This window comes from Ranitomeya imitator, chromosome 1, assembly GCF_032444005.1.
Source record: "Ranitomeya imitator isolate aRanImi1 chromosome 1, aRanImi1.pri, whole genome shotgun sequence".
Classification (NCBI taxonomy): Eukaryota; Metazoa; Chordata; class Amphibia; order Anura; family Dendrobatidae; genus Ranitomeya; species Ranitomeya imitator.
The window spans coordinates 808980072-809000725 of record NC_091282.1 but is presented as its reverse complement, the minus strand read 5'-3'; the positions used below and the strand labels follow the sequence as shown (position 1 = coordinate 809000725).

General features: G+C 45.0%; 1 protein-coding gene across 8 annotated transcripts in view; it reads left to right on the top strand.

Annotated features, from left to right (window-relative positions):
* The window catches only part of LOC138649071 (F-BAR domain only protein 1-like), a 227733-nt gene that overhangs the window by 137478 nt on the left and 69601 nt on the right, over positions 1–20654 (top strand). For 7 of the 8 annotated variants that reach the window (XM_069739216.1, XM_069739178.1, XM_069739206.1 and 4 more), the window contains 7 exons: positions 10339–10411; positions 10516–10540; positions 19027–19084; positions 20046–20233; positions 20324–20348; positions 20450–20500; positions 20578–20629. In XM_069739216.1, coding sequence (XP_069595317.1) covers positions 10339–10411; positions 10516–10540; positions 19027–19084; positions 20046–20233; positions 20324–20348; positions 20450–20500; positions 20578–20629 — 472 coding nt within the window. The remainder of the gene's footprint in view (positions 1–10338; positions 10412–10515; positions 10541–19026; positions 19085–20045; positions 20234–20323; positions 20349–20449; positions 20501–20577; positions 20630–20654) is intronic. The other variant, XM_069739189.1, reaches the window with a different exon arrangement.

Here is a 20654-nt window from a genome sequence, read left to right as displayed (position 1 = left end):
AAAAATCCGCAGAGGACCAGAATACGTGTGCACATACCAAAACCCTAGCCCTAACCCTAGCCCTAACCCTAGCCCTAACCCTAGCCCTAACCCTAGCCCTACCCCTAGCCCTACCCCTAGCCCTAACCCTACCCCTAACCCTAACCCTATTCTAACATTAGTGGGAAAAAAAAAAATTCTATATTTTTTTTATTGTCCCTACCTATGGGGGTGACAAAGGGGGGGGGGGGGTCATTTATTTTTTTTTTATTTTGATCACTGGGATAGATTATATCTCAGTGATCAAAATGCACTTTGAACGAATCTGCCGGCCGGAGCACGTGGGGGTGGTGGAACGGAGCACGGGGGGGGGGGGTGGAACGGAGCACGGGGGGGTGAATCGGAGTGCGGGGGGGGGGGTGATTGGCGCACGGGGGGGTGATTGGCGCACGGGGGTGAGCGGATAAGAGCACAGGGGGGAGCGGAGCACAGGACGGAGGGGAGCGGGGCAGTGTACCGGGCAGATCGGAGGGCTGGGGGGCGATCGGTGGGGTGGGGGCACATTAGTATTTCCAGCCATGGCCGATGATATTGCAGCATCGGCCATGGCTGGATTGTAATATTTCACCCGTTATAATAGGTGAAATATTACAAATCGCTCTGATTGGCAGTTTCACTTTCAACAGCCAATCAGAGTGATCGTAGCCACGGGGGGGTGAAGCCACCCCCCTGGGCTAAACTACCACTCCCCCTGTCCCTGCAGATCGGGTGAAATGGGAGTTAACCCTTTCACCCGATCTGCAGGGACGCGATCTTTCCATGACGCCACATAGGCGTCATGGGTCGGATTGGCACCGACTTTCATGACGCCTACGTGGCGTCATGGGTCGGAAAGGGGTTAATCAGTAGCTCAGACATACTGCTGGTCCAAACTGTCAGTCAGCGTGTGCTTCTCCCGCTGGCCAGCAGGAAGTTGGGGTGTTGAACAGTATGTTCCTGAAGTAAGAAGATGCTACAACCCCTTACACATGGTCCGTATTTTGTATCAATATTTATAACCCAAAACCAGGAGTGGAACAATCAGAGGAAAGTATAATAGAAACATATGCACCACTTCTGCATTTATCACCCACTCCTTGTTTTGGCTGAGAAATACTGAGGTAAAATACTGAACGCAAGAACATGGGCTTTAAAGGGAACCTGTGTCACACTCAGGAACTGGAAGTCTGGCAGACGACACAGCTTACACCAAAAGTCTCAAAAGGAAAAAAGCAACATTTTAAATTATAGCAGAACCAGAACTGCTATAAATCCAAAAATGAATCATGACAACCTGTCATCAGAAAAAAAAATGCTACTAACATGCAGATATGGGTTTAATCTGCAAGGTGATATTGCAAGGCGCAATATTGTCGGCTGGTACCTGCACATAGCTGAACGCTGTTGGGAGAAAATTAACTTTGTCTGCAGCAGCCTTCCAGTTTCAGTCATGAGGCCGGCGCCAGCTCTGGTTCAGTCACCGCTCTGAGAATGCAGCGCAGCGGCTGTAACCTCGTCCCCGGCCCTGACTAACATCTGAGCCCCAATTCTGGTTGTGCGGTGACAGCTGCTGCTCTGTATACTTAGAGCGGTGACTGAATCCGCGCCCCCAGCCCTGACTGACAGTCGGCCCCAAGGCAGAGGCAATGTCAGTCAGGGCAGTGCCAGCGCAAGTTAAGTCATTGCTCTGAGAATACAGAGCAGCCCAGGCATTGGGGACGGCTTTCAGTGAGGGCCTGGGGTGCGGTTACAGCAGCTGCTCTCTATACTCAGCGGTGACTGAACCAGCACCGGTGCTGCCCCTGTGACTAAAATGGGAACACTGTCAGGGGGATTAAAAGTTCATATTCTCCCCTTTATGTTCATCTATGTGCAGGCGCCAGCAAGCATAACGCTATTAACCCCATATCTGCAGGTTGTATTTTTTTGTTATGTCAGGTTCCCTTTAAAGCAGACTAGTTTATAGACTTTCATTGTCAATGCTCCATGTGGGGGGGATGTTTGCAAATGTTTTTTTCTTCTGGAAAGCGACTATCTTGCAAGGGCCACTAGTTGGGGGAAGGTAACCTATATGTCAGTCTGACCATTCGAAATGACACAAGAAGTTGGCACAGGCACTATACTACTACTGTGGTGTACTTAGCCTCATCAATGCAAATCATTTTTTCCCATTGATCAACAAGACTGCATGCTGAGCCATTCATCCTAAAGCCAGGGTCACACGACTGTATAAAAGAAAATAAGAGTTTTATCCCAAAAAGTGCGATTTTTTTTTTTTTTTTTTTTTTTTTTTTTTAATTTATTTATTATTATTTTTTTTTTCTCACTTGTCATCCGTGTACAATCCATTTTTTTTTTTTATAGCAGCAGCTATCAATCATTTAGAGGGTCATTTACAGTTTCCTAGTTTACACAATTGGAATGGCTCTGTAAAAACTGGATGTTATACTGTGGCTCCATATCCAATTTTTTTTTTTTTAGGTTTTAATGTATGGACGACCAAGGGACGAGGGGACTGTGGGTCCTGAATTATCTTTGAGTTGGCCTGGTCCCCCCTGCCCCTGCTTGCCCATATTGGATTTGTTGATATGGTTTTGTGATATAATGCACTGTATTGTTATTCTGTCTGTTCCCTTTTCTCACAAATGTCGCTAAACTAACTAGTTGTTATATATATTTTTGCTGATATTCTCATTGCATGAGTGCTGACGTTATATACGATCATATAGCGCTAGCTATGTCACTCCATTTATTATGAATATAGGTGTATGACTATCAGATATGAGTTGCCTTGGATATGGCTGGATATCTCTGAGGGTCAGGGTTAAAACGATGGGTTTGTTAGTGGGAACCCTCTGTGTATTGATATGGCGCTTTTGACAGATGAATCCATCTCCTATGTGAAGACTGGTGGTTAGAACGCCTGCGTGCGAGTGCCGAGGGCATGGCGGTGGGCGAGTACGGTCTCCCTGCTCTAGTGAGGTCACTGCATGGTTCTCCATGCGGTGTTTACTATTGTGGTGGGTGAGTTCTGCGCGCCTGCGCACGTGTACCGGTGCACACACTGAGGAGGCGGTGCTGCCTGTATGGCTGACCATGTGGAATTGGTTACCTTTTGGAGTTGCGTTGGTATGTATGCGAATGTTCTGATGATCAGTATTTAAAATCTGTCGTTAGTCCTTTACTTAGCTGTATAGCCAGTCGTGGTGAGACTTGTGGTATTTTGGCGATTAGATTCAGTAATATATCTATGGATTTGATATGAGTATTTACTAAACACCCTATGAGATCTGTGAGGTGATTGGCCTTTGTATTTGATGACGTGTGGGAGTTGATGATTGGTCGTGACAGACAGATGGTGTATTGGTGGGTTTTAGTCATGTGGGTAAATTGGGTGGAACACGGTGTTCTATTGGCTACTGATGTGCATGTACAAGAAACAGATGCACGGATCGGTAAACGAATACCATAGTAACCTATTTTCTCCTAAGCCTCATTGGGGGACACAGGACCATGGGTGTTTTGCTGCTGCCACTAGGAGGACGCTAAAGGTACCGTCACACATAACGATATCGTTAACGATATCGTTGCTTTTTGTGACGTAGCAACGATATCGTTAAAAAAATCGTTATGTGTGACAGCGACCAACGATCAGGCCCCTGCTGGGAGATCGTTGGTCGCTGAAGAAAGTCCAGGACTTTATTTCGTCGCTGGATCTCCCGCTGACATCGCTGGATCGGCATGTGTGACACCGATCCAGCGATGTCTTCACTGGTAACCAGGGTAAACATCGGGTTACTAAGCGCAGGGCCGCGCTTAGTAACCCGATGTTTACCCTGGTTACCAGCGTAAAGGTAAAAAAAAAAACCGTACATACTTACCTACCGCTGTCTGTCCCCGGCGCTGTGCTTCTCTGCACTCCTCCTGCACTGGCTGTGAGCACAGCGGCCGGAAAGCAGAGCGGTGACGTCACCGCTCTGCTTTCCGGCCGCTGTGCTCACAGTCAGTGCAGAGGAGTGCAGAGAAGCACAGCGCCGGGGACAGACAGCGGTAGGTAAGTATGTACTGTTTGTTTTTTTTACTTTTACGCTGGTAACCAGGGTAAACATTGGGTTACTAAGCGCGGCCCTGCGCTTAGTAACCCGATGTTTACCCTGGTTACCCGGGGACCTCGGGATCGTTGGTCCCTGGAGAGCTGTCTGTGTGACAGCTCTCCAGCGACCAAACAGCGACGCTGCAGCGATCGACATCGTTGTCGGTATCGCTGCAGCGTCGCTTAGTGTGACGGTACCTTAAGTAATACAGAAAGAATAGCTCCTCCCCTGCAGTATACACCCTAGTGCTGGCTCCAAGTGAACCAGTTCTTGCTTAGTGTCTGTAGGAGGCACTTGGGTCTGTTTCAGACCCCACCGTTTTTATTTTTATTTTTTACTTTATATTCTATTTTTTCCCTTAACGGAGCGAATGGGGGAGACGGTTCCTTTCTAGGTTCCGATCTCCCCCGAATCATCAACAGGCAAGTACGTGAAACGTCCCTCCCGTATCCTTTCCTGCAATGTTGGATGCCAGCCCTGAGCTCACCTTACGGGCGACTGTTCCTTCGCATTCCCTCCATCTACCTCTCCTGAAGCCAGTTGCATAGCCGAAAATAAATATGTATGGCGTCCGTGCAACCCCCCCTCTGCATCACCACTGATATAGCGGATGATGCAAGGCGGCAGAAGCTCTCCACCCCCTCCCTGACTATGGTGACAGTGGATTGAGCACCGGCCCACCGCATCTACCGTGAGTAAACTGCAGGGGCCGAGGCGCTGGGGGGTCCTGGTCCCCGGGGTATGGAAGGTCTGCACTTTAAAGCCCGGGTCTGTGGGTGGTCCGCAGTGCGGCAATTCAATGAAGGAGTGTGGCTTAAGAACGGCGCTAATAGCTGACGCGGCGCTGCAGGCCGCAACCGCAGGTTTAAAATTTAGTCCCCGGCTTTTCCTCTTCATACAGGTCGGAGTTTTGGCAACACCCACCGGCAGTTCCCTGAGAAGCGCTCTTACTTCCTGATCTTGGCGGCCATTTTGGTACACCCACAGGGCTGATACTGCAGAGCTGCTCAAGCCTTTTCAATCACAGCCTTCAGGACTAGCGTTCTCTGTGCACACACCGCGGACTTCCCCTGGGGACTCAAGACACAGGACCTGGGTAAGCTGCAGAAACATGGCTTAACCCTTCCCCTGTTAGTAAGCGCTCTCCTCAAGGCTATCCTATGCCTCAATCAAAGCCTCACAAAAAGTGTGGGAAAACCCACACTATGTTCCTTGCGGCATGTACTGCTCGTAAAGTGTCATTACCCCGGGGTCACAATACTTCATTATGCACAGCTTGTGAACCGGTGACTGATCAGGAACCACCTGTTACTGATACCGAACCCAGTGAGCCTAGTCCCCCCTGAGTTGGCTCCCTCCCTTACCCGGTCTATGGCATCTCTGGCAAAAGCGTTAGAATCGTTCCGAGACCCTTCCTCTAACCAGGGCACAACGCTTTCGATGATCAGAACCCCTTGTACTCCAGGGGTCGTACCTTGCTAAGGAGCTCTCGCTCTTCCAGGAACAGGACTCGTGCCATATCCTCAGACCATCACCGGGATTCAGGTTCTGAGAGCTCCATTTCTCGCTCCCCTTCCATTGGGGCTAGTAGAGAACCTGTTTTAGAGGACGATTCTGATACGTCCCTAGATCAGGAATTTCATCACGATCAGGAGACTCTCGACTTGAGGAGGAACCTTTATCTAAAACGGATCATGCCGTGTCCTTTAAGAGGACCAAGTGAGCTCACAGAGTGTTCGCCACTCATCCCAAATTTATGGAAATCGTTGAATCTCATAAGATCCGTCAAGATGAACGATTCACAGGGCAGAAGCCCATGGAGTCAAAATATTCTTTTGCCCAGGATCCAAGAATAGATTGGTGGAAGTCTCCCCCGGCTACTAAATCTGTTTTATCCTCCTTGGAGGGCGCCTCGGAGGGCGCCTCTATCAGCCTTTGAAGCCTCAGCAGCCGCACTCTTCCCATTTTTTTGCCGCTACGTGGGTGGCAAAGGCTATGACCCACTGGGCTGAGGTCTTGGCTTCAGGGTGCTGGATACCAATCTTCCCCACGAGATAGCAGACCTCGCTACTCAAATAGCCAGAGTTGGAGATTTTGTAGTGACCGCGTCCCTGGGTGCCGCTAACTGCGCTTCTCAAGAAGCACAAACGCCATCACCATCTGGAGGTCCTTATGGCACAGGGACTGGCATGCGGTTCTGCTTCCAAAAATTCACTGACTTCTCTACCATATCAGAGCGGTCGCCTTTTTGGCAAAAAGCTTGACCTATTGATTTCCGACGCTACTGGAGGGAAGAGTAAGTTTCTTCCACAACCACAGGCTCGGTCTCGATATTGTAATTACAACTCAAACTGGTCCGCTACTTCCACATCTCCCGGTTCCGGCCGGGCACAATGTGGAGACAGAGGTTCCCAGGCCTCTTACTAACCTTCCCCTTGATGGAGAGGCAGGCTTAGGCAGTCGGGATCCACAGGCTCCACAAGGGGCAGATCTTCCACACAATGACTCCCTGTGGTATCCGGGGGACACCCTCAAAGTAGGCGGCCGCCTGCTTTCCCTCAGTGGCTCTCGGTCATTCACGATGAGTGGGTCCATGACTTGGTGTTCTCCGGATACAAGATAGACTTCTTATCTTGTCCTCCCAGGGCAAAGGCATCAGAGTTCTTCCAAGCTATAAGCTCTCTGAGAAAAGACGGAGTTGTTATTCCGGTCCCTCAAAGCGAACAGTTTCAAGGTTTTTATTCAAACCTTTTCATGGTTCCAAAGAAGGACGGTAGAGTACTGCCCATACTGGACCTAAAACTGCTGAACATGTTCGTCAGGGTGCGACGTTTCCAGATGGAATCTCTTCGTTCTGCCGTCGCCTCCATGGGAAATGGCGAGTTCCTGGCATCTATAGACATCCAGGACGTGTACTTCCACATTCCTATTTTTACCTTCTCACTAAAGGTTTCTTCGCTTCGCAGTTCAGGTACAACACTTCCAATTCGTTGCTCTGCCCTTTGGCCTCCCCATCGCCACCAGGGTATTCACAAATGTCATGGCAGCTGCCGTGGCCATACTCCACACCCGAGGAGCGGTGGTGCTACCGTATCTAGACGATATCCTCATCAAATGCCCCTCTTTCCGCACCTGCAAGGAGGCTGTGAACATCACAATAGATTCTTTCTCTCGCCTGGGTTGTAGGATAAACTTTAAAAAATCTTCCCCAGTACCGGCTCAGCGAATTCCCTTTCTAGGAAGGATACTGGACTCGTCCCAGGGGTTGGTGCTTTTTCCCCCCGGAAAAGATCTCAGCCTTACAGCGCGAAGTTCGGAAGCTCTCTCAGCCTCGCTCTCTCTGCGCTTCAGTATCGGAGTCTTCGGCAGGATGTTAGCAGCCTTGGAGACTGTTCCATTTGCCCAATTACACCTCCATCCCTTTACAGCATGCCATCCTGGCTGTTTGGGACAGGAACCCGTTCTCCCTCGACCGTCGGTTCTTCCTTCCCCAGCGAGTCAGACAGTCTCTCAGGTGATGGACATTATAGTCCTCCCTGAATCAAGGGAAGTCTTTTCTTACAGTATATTGGCTAGTTGTGACAACAGATGCCAGTCTTCTATGATCTCTGCGGTTCACATTCGGGAGTGGACAATTGGGAGGCAGATTTCCTCAGTCGTCAAGGCCTCGACTCCGGGGAGTGATCTCTCCATCCGGAGATCTTCCACCAGATCCGCTGTCATTGGGGCTCCCCGGACGTGGATCTGATGGCCTCTCGGCTAAATTCTAAGGTCCCCGACTTCATAGCTCGGTCCCACGATCCAGCAGCAATCGGGGCAGATGCACTCGTACTCCTGTGGCATCATTTTCGGCTTTCGTACATATTTCCCCCGCTCCCCTTTCTGCCGAGAGTCATAAAGAAGATCAGAGCGGAGGGAGTACCGGTAATCCTTATTGCGCCAGATTGGCCGCGCCGGGTGTGAACTAGTTCAACTAGTCGCCGATGTTCCCTGGCAATTACCGAATCGCGCAGACCTCTTTTCACAGGGCCCCATTTACCACCAGAACTCCGAGGCCCTGTGTTTGACGGCATGGCCATTGAGTCCTGGGTTCTAACCCAGGCAGGTTTCTCCGGAAGTCATCTCTACCATGATCAGCGCTAGAAAGCCTACGTCTATGCGCATTTATCATCGCACTTGGAAAACCTTCTTTTCCTGGTGCAGCGACCGGGGACGTTCTCCTTGAATTCTCCATTCCTTCCGACCTCAAATTTTTACAAATGGGTTTGGACTTGGGTCTCAGCTTTTGGTTCTCTCAAGGGGCAGATTTCAGCTCTGTCCGTTCTGTTCCAACGCAGGATTGCTAACAGATTACAAGTGAAGACATTCAGGGAGTCTCCCATAGGGTGCTGCCCTATAAGATGCCGTTGGAACCATGGGACCTTAAGCTGGTCCTCGGAGTCTTGCAAGAAGCTCCTTTCGAACCTCTACAGGAGGTTTCCTTGTCTTTTCTTTCAAGGAAGGTTGCCTTCCTGGTTGCGGTCATTAGACGAGTCTCAGAGCTGGCGACTCTGTCTTTTCAAGTTCTGTTCCTGAATTTTCATCAGCATAGGGTAATTTTGAGAACATCCCCGTCCTTTTTGCCAAAAGTTGTCTCATCCTTTCATCTCAATCAGGAGATTGTCTTACCGTCTCTCTGTCCGGCACCAGTACATCGCATCGAGAAGGCCCTCCACACTGGATTTAGTGAGAGCTCTCAAGAGATATTTCTCGTGGACGGCGTCCTTCCGTAGGTCGGATACCCTGTTTGTGCTCCCGGAAGGGCCAAGGAAGGAGTTTCCCGCTTCCAAGGCGACAATAGCAATATGGATTCGTTCAGCTATTCGGGAGTCCTACCGAGTCAGAGGTCATTCTGTCCCAGCAGGGATTAAGGCTCATTCCACTCAGTCAGTGGGTGCGTCTTGGGCCATCCGGCACCAAGCTTTGGCAGCACAAGTTTGCAGGGCTACGACCTGGTCCAGTCTGCATACGTTTACAAAACATTGCCATATTCATTCTCAGGCCTCGGCAGATGCAACCGTCGGCAGACGAATTTTGCAGGTGGCTGTGCTGCATCTGTAACCTGTGGGTACAAGGAGCAATTACAGTTCATTGTTCCCCACCCAGGGACTGCTTTAGGACATCCCATGGTCCTGTGTCCCCCAATGAGGCATAGGAGAAATAGGGATTTTTGTGTTCTCACCGTAAAATCCTTTTCTCCGAGCCAATCATTGGGGGACACAGCACCCACCCTGTTAGCCTAATGGCTTTGGTTTTCTGTGTTGCCTTGGTTTTTACATAGTTCATCCTGGTTAAATGTTAAGCTCCTACTGCTTTGTTACCGAACTGGTTCACTTGGAGCCAGCAGGAGGGTGTATACTGCAGGGGAGGAGCTATTCTTTCTGTATTACTTAGTGTCTTCCTAGTGGCAGCAGCATAACACCCATGGTCCTGTGTCCCCCAAAGATTGGCTCGGAGAAAAGGATTTTACGGTGAGTACACAAAAATCCCTATTTTGCTTTACCCTTGGGGGTCGTCATATCTTTATATATGGGATAATGATGTCTATTTGCTTGTTTTTCCTTACATAAACTAAATGTGTTATGGGTCCCTATTACATGTATTTGTAATATGTATATTTTACATTGTATATTTTGTATTTGCTAATATGTTAATTCTGTGGGTGGTCATGAGATGCTGATAGGAGGTTGTGAATCTACTTCCTATATAAGACCACCTTTTTGACTGTATTGTATGCTTGAAAAAGACCTATATGATTGAAACATTGCATTTGGCACAGTAAAGGATTTTTTATCCTTCACCCGGATTGGATGCTGTCCTTCACTTTGCTGTGGTATGAACACGCACACTGACTGTATATGCGCTTATGAAGAATGTGACCCCTTCTGTTGGGATCATTTATCAAGGATATTTGTATTGTGTGTTCACGTCTGTATTTTTGGCTTTAAAACAGGAACAGAAGGCAGCAAGAGGTTTCCTTTTGGAAATTTACGTTCTCCTGCTGTGATGTGTTTCTTGTTTTAGCACTAAAATATAGAAAGTAATAAGGTGATTTGCTGGGAACTGTAAGTGTAACATATTCCTATAATCGCAGATGGAGTAAGGTCTATGTGTTTTTTTTTTTTTTTTGCCTTTTGTTCCTTTTTACATTAATATCTTTACATGAAGATCTTCCTTTCACACACAGGTGTAAAACGTACATGGTCGAAGCCTTTTCGTATCCGGGGCTTAAGTAGAAGGGAGAAGGACACACACCCTGTGTAAGAGTCAGCAGTCACTTTTTACAGCAAAATATTTGTAGCTGCCATTTTCTTTGATTTACTTCTATTTATTTGTTTTCTTCTGTTTTGTTTTTTTCCTGCAGTGAACATACAGAGCCAGATTGTGTGGTAAGATAGCAAAGCATAAAATGTTTAGTTCATGTATATCACTTTAACACATTAAGGACCAGGAGATTTTTCATTTTTAGGCTGTTTGCACACATTCCAGATCTTTCCCGTTTTTTTTCCCCGCGTTTTTTCGCTATAAAACCGCAAAAACCCACATCCATTAAGCATTCTTTTAATAGAATGCAATCTGCAATTTTTGTGCATATGTTGCAAGCTTTTTCCGTGAAAAAAACGCATCGCGTTAAAAAACACAGTATGTTCATTAACCCCTTAATCCCATATGACGTACTATCCCGTCCAGGTGACCTGGGACTTAATTCCCATGGACGGGATAGTACGTCATATGCGATCGGCCGCGCTCACGGGGGGAGCGCGGCCGATCGCGGCCGGGTGTCAGCTGCCTATCGCAGCTGACATCCGGCACTATGTGCCAGGAGCGGTCACGGACCGCTCCCGGCACATTAACCCCCGGCACACCGCGATCAAAGATGATCGCGGTGTGCCGGCGGTGCAGGGAAGCATCGCGCAGGGAGGGGGCTCCCTGCGGGCTTCCCTGAGACGATCGGTACACGGTGATGTGCTCACCGTGTACCGAGCGTCTTCTCCCTGCAGTCCCCGGATCCAAAATGGCCGCCGGGCTGCATCCGGGTCCTGCAGGGAGCACTTCCGGGTCAGGATCAGGCTGCAGCTGCAGCTCTAATCCTGCCCGGCTGTATGTCAGATCACCGATCTAACAGAGTGCTGTGCACACTGTCAGATCGGTGATCTGTATTGTCCCCCCCTGGGACAAAGTGAAAAAGTAAAAAAAAAAATTTCCACACTTGTAAAAAAAAAAATAAAAAAAAAATTCCTAAATAAAGCAGAAAAAAAAAAATATTATTCCCATAAATACATTTCTTTACATAAAAAAAAACAAAAAACCAATAAAAGTACACATATTTAGTATCGCCGCGTCCGTAACGACCCGACCTATAAAACTGGCCCACTAGTTAACCCCTTCAGTGAACACCGTAAGAAAAAAAAAAAAAACGAGCCAAAAAACAACGCTTTATTATCATAACGCTGAACAAAGAGTGGAATAACACGCGATCAAAAAGACGGATATAAATAACCATGTTACCTCTGAAAACGTCATCTTGTCCCGCAAAAAACGAGCCGCCATATAGCATCATAACCAAAAAAATAAAAAAGTTATAGTCCTCTGAATAAAGCGATGCCAAAATAATTATTTTTTCTATAAAATAGCTTTTATCGTATAAAAGCGCCAAAACATAAAAAAAATGATATAAATGAGGTGTCGCTGTAATCGTACTGACCCGAAGAATAAAACTGCTTTATCAATTTTACCAAACGCGGAACGGTATAAACGCCTCCCCCAAAAGAAATTCATGAATAGCTGGTTTTTGGTCATTCTGCCTCACAAAAAAATCAGAATAAAAAGCGATCAAAAACTGTCACGTGTCCGAAAATGTAACCGATAAAAACGTCAACTCGTCCCGCAAAAAACAAGACCTCACATGACTCTGTGGCCCAAATTTGGAAAAATTATAGGTCTCAAAATGTGGAGACGCAAAAACTTTTTTGCTATAAAAAGCGTCTTTTAGTGTGTGACGGCTGCCAATCATAAAAATCCGCTAAAAAACTCGCTATAAAAGTAAATCAAACCCCCCTTCATCACCCCCTTAGTTAGGCTAGGTTCACATTGCGTTAATGGGTTAACGCTAACGGACAGCGTTGCACGGCGAAAATGTCACAATTAACGCCGTGCAACGGGTCCGTTAGCACAACCATTGACAGCAATGTGATTTTCAGGTGTAGCGCATCGCTAGAGCGTGCCATTTTCGGCTCGCGCTAGCAAGGTGCCATTCTTTTGTGGCGCGCCTCAGACGCTGCTTGCAGCGTCCGCGGCGCGCCCGAGGTCCGATCCCCGATCTTCCAGAGCGGGGACGTTAACGCGACCACTAAACACGACACCTAAAAAGACATTGTGTTAGCGCAATCCGCTAGTGCTAAACGGATTTCCCTAACGCAATGTGAACCTAGCCTTAGGGAAAAATAATAAAATTAAAAAAAATGTATTTATTTCCATTTTCCGGTTAGGGTTAGGGTTAGGGCTAGGGTTGGGGCTAGGGTTAGGGTTTGGATTACATTTACGGTTGGGATTAGGGTTGGGATTAGAATTAGGGGTGTGTCTGGGTTAGGTGTGTGGTTAGGGTTACAGTTGGGATTAGGGTTAGTGGTGCGTTTGGATTAGGGTTTCATTTATAATTGGGGGGTTTCCACTGTTTAGACACATCAGGGGCTCTCCAAACGCGACATGGCGTCCGATCTCAATTCCAGCCAATTCTGCATTGAAAAAGTAAAACAGTGCTCCTTCACTTCCGAGCTCTCCCGTGCGCCCAAACAGGGGTTTACCCCAACATATGGGGTATCAGCGTACTCGAGACAAATTGGACAACAACTTTTTGGGTCCAAGTTCTCTTGTTATCCTTGGGAAAATAAAAATTTGGGGGGCTAAAAATCATTTTTGTGGGAAAAAAAAGGATTTTTATTTTCACGGCTCTGCGTTGTAAACTGTAGTGAAACACTTGGGGGTTCAAAGTTTTCACAACACATCTAGATAAGTTCCATGGGAGGTCTAGTTTCCAATATGGGGTCACTTGTGGGTGGTTTCTACTGTTTGGGTACATCAGGGGCTCTGCAAATGCAACGTGACGCCTGCAGACCAATCCATCTAAGTCTGCATTCCAAATGGCGCTCCTTCCCTTCCGAGCTCTGCCATGAGCCCAAACAGTGGTTCCCCCCCACATATGGGGTATCAGCGTACTCAGGACAAATTGAACAACAACTTTTGGGGTCCAATTTATTCTGTTACCCTTGTAAAAATACAAAGCTGGGGGCTAAAAAATCATTTTTGTGAAAAAAAAAAGAATTTTTATTTTCACGGGTCTGCGTTATAAACTGTAGTGAAACACTTAGGGGTTCAAAGTTCTCACAACACATCTAGATAAGTTCCATGGGAGGTCTAGTTTCTAATATGGGGTCACTTGTGGGGGGTTTGTACTGTTTGGGTACATCAGGGGCTCTGCAAATGCAACGTGACTCCTGCAGACCAATCCATCTAAGTCTGCATTCCAAATGGCGCTCCTTCCCTTCCGAGCTCTGCCATGCGCCCAAACAGTGGTTCCCCCCCACATATGGGGTATCAGCGTACTCAGGACAAATTGGACAACAACTTTTGGGGTCCAATTTATTATGTTACCCTTGTGAAAATACAAAACTGGGGGCTAAAAAATTTTTGCGAAAAAAAAATAAATTTATTTTAACGGCTCTGCGTTATAAACTGTAGTGAAACACTTGGGGGTTCAAAGCTCTCAAAACACATCTAGATAAGTTCCTTAGAGGGTCTAGTTTCCAAAATGGTGTCACTTGTGGGGGTTTTTAATGTTTAGGCACATCAGGGGCTCTCCAAACCAACATGGCGTCCCATCTTAATTCCAGTCAATTTTGCATTGAAAAGTCAAATGGCGCTCCTTCCCTTCCGAGCTCTGCTATGCACCCAAAAAGTGGTTTACCCCCACATATGGGGTCTCGTCGCACTCAGGACAAATTGCACAACAACTTTTGTGGTCTAATTTCTTCTCTTACCCTTGGGAAAATAAAAAATTGGGGGCGAAAAGATCATTTTTGTGAAAAAATAAGATTTTTTATTTTTACGGCTCTGCATTATAAACTTCTGTGAAGCACTTGTTGGGTCAAAGTGCTCACCACACATCTAGATAAGTTCCTTAAGGGGTCTACTTTTCAAAATGGTGTCACTTGTGGGGATTTCAATGTTTAGGCACATCAGGGGCTCTCCAAACGCAACATGGCATCCCATCTCAATTCCAGTCAATTTTGCATTGAAAAGTAAAATGGCGCTCCTTCCCTTCCGAGCTCTGCCATACGCCCAAACAATGGTTTACACCCATATACGGGGTATCAGCGTACTCAGGACAAATTGGCCAACAATTTTTGAGGTTCAATTTCTTCTCTTACTCTTGGGAAAATAAAAAATTGGGGGCGAAAAGATCATTTTTGTGAAAAAATATGATTTTTTATTTTTACGGCTCTGCATTATAAACTTCTGTGAAGCAATTGGTGGGTCAAAGTGGTCACCACACATCTAGATAAGTTCCTTAGGGTGTCTACTTTCCAAAATGGTGTCACTTGTGGGGGGTTTCAATGTTTAGGCACATCAGTGGCTCTCCAAACGCAACATGGTGTCCCATCTCAATTCCTGTCAATTTTGCATTTAAAAGTCAAATGGCGCTCCTTCCCTTCCGAGCTCTGCCATGCGCCCAAACAGTGGTTTACCCCCACATATGGGGTATCAGCGTACTCAGTACAGATTGTACAACAATGTTTGGCATCCATTTTATCCTGTTACCCTTGGTAAAATAAAACAAATTGGAGCTGAAATAAATTTTGTGTGAAAAAAAGTTAAATATTCATTTTTATTTAAACATTCCAAAAATTCCTGTGAAACCCCTGAAGGGTTAATAAACTTCTTGAATGTGGTTTTGAGCACCTTGAGGGGTGCAGTTTTTAGAATGGTGTCACACTTGGGTATTTTCTATCATATAGACCCCTCAAAATGACATCAAATGAGATGTGGTCCCTAAAAAAAAATGGTGTTGTAAAAATGAGAAATTGCTGGTCAACTTTGAACCCTTATAACTCCCTAACAAAAAAAAATTTTGGTTCCAAAATTGTGCTGATGTAAAGGAGACATGTGGGAAATGTTACTTATTAAGTATTTTGCGTGACATATCTCTGTGATTTAAGGGCATAAAAATTTAAAGTTGGAAAATTGCGAAATTTTCAAAATTTTCGCCAAATTTCCGTTTTTTTCACAAATAAACGCAAGTTATATCGAATAAATGTTACTACTAAAATGAAGTACAATATGTCACGAGAAAACAATGTCAGAATCGCCAAGATCCGTTGAAGCGTTCCAGAGTTATAACCTCATAAAGGGACAGTGGTCAGAATTGTAAAAATTGGCCCGGTCATTAACGTGCAAACCACCCTCGGGGCTTAAGGGGTTAATTTTGCGGATTTTTCACAGATTTCCCACTATTTAATGCATTGGGAAGCTCTGGAAAAAAACATGAAAAATCAGCACAAAAAACGCATGCGGATTTCCTGCGGAAAAAGTCTGTTTTGTTCTGGAAATTTCTGCAAATAATCCTGACGTGTGCACACAGCCTTACACCTTCGTTTTTTCCTCCCCTTATTCGAAGAGCCTTAATTTAGTTTTATTTTTCCATCCTTGCAGGAATGTGAGGGGTTGTTTTTTGTGGGACGAGTTGTACTTTTGATTGACACCATCCATTTTATCATGTGGTTTTATTGGAAAGTGTGGCAAAATAGCAAAGTACAATTCAGCATTTTATTTTATTTTATTTTTTATTTGCAACCTTGACGTGGCAATATGATTCTCCAGGTCAGTGCGATTACAGTGATAACAAACATGCACACTGTTTTTTTCTTCTTCTTTTTTTAAGTGGTGAAAAAGTAAATTTTGTAAAGAATAAAAAAAATTGCTTGGGACACCTTTTTCCAAGATTCGTAATGTCTTAAATTTTCGGGATATTTCTTCTAGGGCTTGTTTTTTGCACCCTGAGCCGACTTTTCCATCTCTATCATCTTGAGGTGGAGACAATGCTTTGGCTGCCTGCGGCCAAAAGAAACACAATTTTAGTGTTTTTTTTATTTTTATTCTCGCTATGCTGTTTACCAATCGGATTAATGTATTGCATTAAAAAAAAGTGTATGTGTGTGTATATGTTATATATATATATATATATATATATATATATATATATATATATATATATATATATATATATATATATATATATATATATATATATATATATATATATATATATATAGTGCAGTTGCAAAAACCATCAAGCGCCACAAAGAAAGTGGCTCACATGAGGACCGCCCCAGGAAAGGAAGACCAAGAGTCACCTCTGCTTCTGAGGATAAGTTTATCCGAGTCACCAGCCTCAGAAATCGCAGGATAACAGCAGCTCAGATTAGAGACCAGGTCAATGCCACACAGAGTTCTAGCAGCAGACACATCTCTACAACAACTGTTAAGAGGAGATTTTGTGCAGCAGACCTTCATGGTAAAATAGCTGCTAGGAAACCACTGGTAAGGACAGGCAACAAGCAGAAGAGACTTGTTTGGGCTAAAGAACAAAAGGAATGGACATTAGACCAGTGGAAATCTGTGCTTTGGTTTGATGAGTCCAAATTTGAGATCTTTGGTTCCAACCACATTGTCTTTGTGCGATGCAGAAAAGGTGAACAGATGGACACTACATGCCTGGTTCCCACCGTGAAGCATGGAGGAGGAGTGTGATCATGTGGTGGTGCTTTGTTGGTGACACTGTGGGGGATGTATTCAAAATTGAAGGCATACTGAACCAGCATGGCTACCACAGCATCATGCAGCGGCATGCTATTCCATCCGGTTTGCGTTTAGTTGGACCATCATTTGTTTTTCAACAGGACAATGACCCCAAACACACCTCCTGGCTGTGTAAGGGCTATTTAACCAAGAAGGAGAGTGATGGGGTGCTACGCCAGCTGACCTGGCCTCCAGTCACCAGACCTGAACCCAATCGAAATGGTTTGGGGTGAGCTGGACCGCAGAGTGAAGGCAAAAGGGCCAACAAATGCTAACCATCTCTGGGAACTCCTTCAAGATTGTTGGAAGACCATTTCCGGTGACTACTTCTTGAAGCTCATCAAGAGAATGCCAAGAGAGTGCAAAGCAGTCATCAAAGCAAAAGGTGGCTACTTTGAAGAACCTAGAATATAAGACATATTTTCAGTTGCTTCACACTTTTTTGTTAAGTATATAATTCCACATGTGTTAATTCAGTTTTGATGCCTCCAGTGTGAATTTACAATTTTCATAGTCATGAAAATACAGAAAAATCTTTAAATGAGGTGTGCCCAAACCTATAGACTTGTATTGGCGACGGATGGCCTTCCGTTTCTTCCGTCATGCACTGGATCCGTTGGAAAATCACTCCGTCGGGCGGAGAAAACGTTCAGAGGAATTTTTTTTCTGCACGTTGGAAAATCGCTCAGTGACGGGTTATGCGCTGCCCGTCGTTGGCTATAGTGGAAGCCTATGTGCGCAGGATCCATCGCTGACCGTCAAAAGCAGGAATCCAGCGACTGGTTCTGTCTTTGGAAATTCTTCCACGCATGCTCAGTTTCAAGTCAGGGAAATTCTCTCTCGCTCGCTCTCTCTCTCTTTTTACTATTGATGATGCCTATGCAGCATCAATAGTAACAAGATATAATGTTGAAAATTTAAAAAAAATCGCAATATCCTTACCTTCTGGCATCCCGCGCAGCGTTAGCGATGCTCGCGGCAGCTATCGTTCCCAGTAATGCTTTTCGAAATGACCCGATGACGTTGCGGTGTCTTGAGACCGCTACGTCATCAGAGGTCATTGCACCCAAGGCATTACTGGGAACGCCAGCTGCCGGGAGCATCGGTAACGCTGCGCAGGACATCGGAAGGTAAGAATATTGCGATTTTTTTTTTTTTTTTTTTTTTTAAATTATTATTTTTATTTTTAACCGGAGTTGTGTTGTGTATGCGTTTTTGCAGCGGAAAACTGCTGTGAAGACGCATACACAACAGGTGCACATAGCCTTGACGGGTCTGTCAGAAAAACGGGCCCAGTGCACCCATTTTTTTACAATCTGCACGGGATCCGTTATTTCAACATTTTGACGGATCCTGTGCAGATTGTAAAAACGGAAGTGTAAAAGAAGCCTTAACAGCCATGGGAGGAACACTGCTCCACCCGCAGCTGTTATGGGCAGACGATGGCTGAATATCAAAGCCATCTTCTGCCGGGAAAGTTATGAGCCCGCATCAGAGGCAGGGAGATAGACACGACGGGCTAGGTTTTTCATATATTAAGGGTTTAAATTTATTTTATTACAGGTGTTATCCACTACTTGAACAGTCCCTTACTAAATGCCCGAGTTCCCCAGAGTTAAATAAGAAAAGTTTATGCTCACTGTCGATACGGCATCCGTGAGGGAAATTTCTCCTGCCACTTGCATGACTTTGTCACATGAGTGCTGCAGGCAATGGCCTTCTGCTGCTTTAACTGTTTCTTCAGAGCAGATATATGCTCTGAGGATATATTGAGCAGCAGCCGATCGGCAACCACTGATTTGGTTATGGTGCTTACTTGACATTACAATGTCCCTTCTTATTTTACTCAAGCATTTAAAAAGGGGGTTGTCCAAGCAGCAAACAACCCCATTTAAAGCATTTTTTATAACATGTTTAGAAATGGAATTGTTCATATTTATTTGAAATAAAGTAAGAAATCTGTAGATTACATTCAATTTAAATACACATTTGGTCTAAAGGATTTTTTATGTTGTTGTAGGATCTTCCAGATGTTGATGAAGAAGGGTTTACAAGGCGCCCTGATGATCATGTAACCAGTATCTTTTTATTAGGTCCACAAATTGTGAACTTAAAGGGAATCTGTCACCCCAACAATCGTATATGAGATAAGGCCACCGGCATCAGGGGCTTATCTACAGCATTCTGTAATAATAATAAAAGAAATGCATAATAAAAAATGATACTGAATTTACAAATCGATTGAATTAGAAAAATAATTATGACACAAAAAGCCATGATCTAAGAAAGAGAGGATCTTTGATCCCTTTTTCTTAACTAGAAATGCAGAGTTGGCTTAGGTTATCTTTGAGAACACCACGCAGTGTTAATGAAAGTACTTTTTTTCTTCGGGAGAGTAAATTTTACAAATAATTGTTTCCACTTCAAGAGAAATTTACCTACTTGCGACTCCTTATTACTGACTTAATGATCACTGTTAGTAGCTTTCTTATTTATTATTAGGGCCTGTTGAACCTCTTTGCTTATTATTATTATTATTATTGTCAAGATTTACAGACCATCAAGTACAGGTATATTGGAACTTTATTCAAATTTTAGGAAACTGTACAAAAGCAATAGTTTTTTGCTTTTGAAAAATATATTTTATACTTGTAAAGACCAAATGTAGCCCAATTAAGGTGATTTTTTTTTTGTTCCGTCTCTGAATTTAGCATTTTGCACTTTGAAGGTTGTAATCATACAGGATAACAGAGGCCTACTTACTGTGTAGTTACAAGATAGTTACTGAGGTTGGTGACTGGGGTCACCCTTTTCAGGTGGCTTGATCTGCGTTACAAAGGCTACACCAGGGAGCACAAGAGTGGTTGTTGTTATGCATCTTCTCTCCATGTGACAGAGATTCCATTTTATTTATTCATTGACTATATCCTCATACCAGAAAAATGTTTTGTGATGCCAACCTGGGATGTGCCCTGTAATCGTCTAGTCTGGTGAACAAAGAAGTGATTTTGTGTTTTACCCTAACTGAAACCCCTCCAGAAGAATCCTCCATTGCCTGTTGTTCCTCTAGTGATTCTGATTTTGACGACGATGATGAGGATGAACCACGGCGATACAGAATACAGATAAAACCCCCGCAGAGTGCAGAAAGAGTGGAGGATGAGGAAGCTAAAATGAAAAGGCTACGGGAGACGGTGGGATCCATGATTCAGCCCCCTGCAGCGGTGGTAAAGCTGATGTTGCTAATCTTATAGTTTGGCAATTCTTTTTGTTACGGTTCTACTAGTGACATTTCTTCTCCTTTTTCGCTTGTGCAGGTTTCTGTGAGGCGCCAGACAATTCGTGAGTATAGATTGCCTCGCTGCAGTTGTGTGGGTCTTTTGTGTCTTATGCTGTTGTTGAACTTGTGGCTTTTTTTTGTTTGTTTGTTTCCTGGAATTCAGGCACTGTGTCTAATTCTGGAACTACCTCTGCAGAATTGAATTGTCATACGGGTAGGGTTTGCAAAAGCTTATGAATTGACTTTAGCATTTGTATTGTTTTGCATATTATAAGACTTATCTTCACACAGATAAACCTAATCTGGGCTTTACCAACACTTCACCATCGTCTGGAACCAACAGGTATACTAGTTATAAGCAATATTTG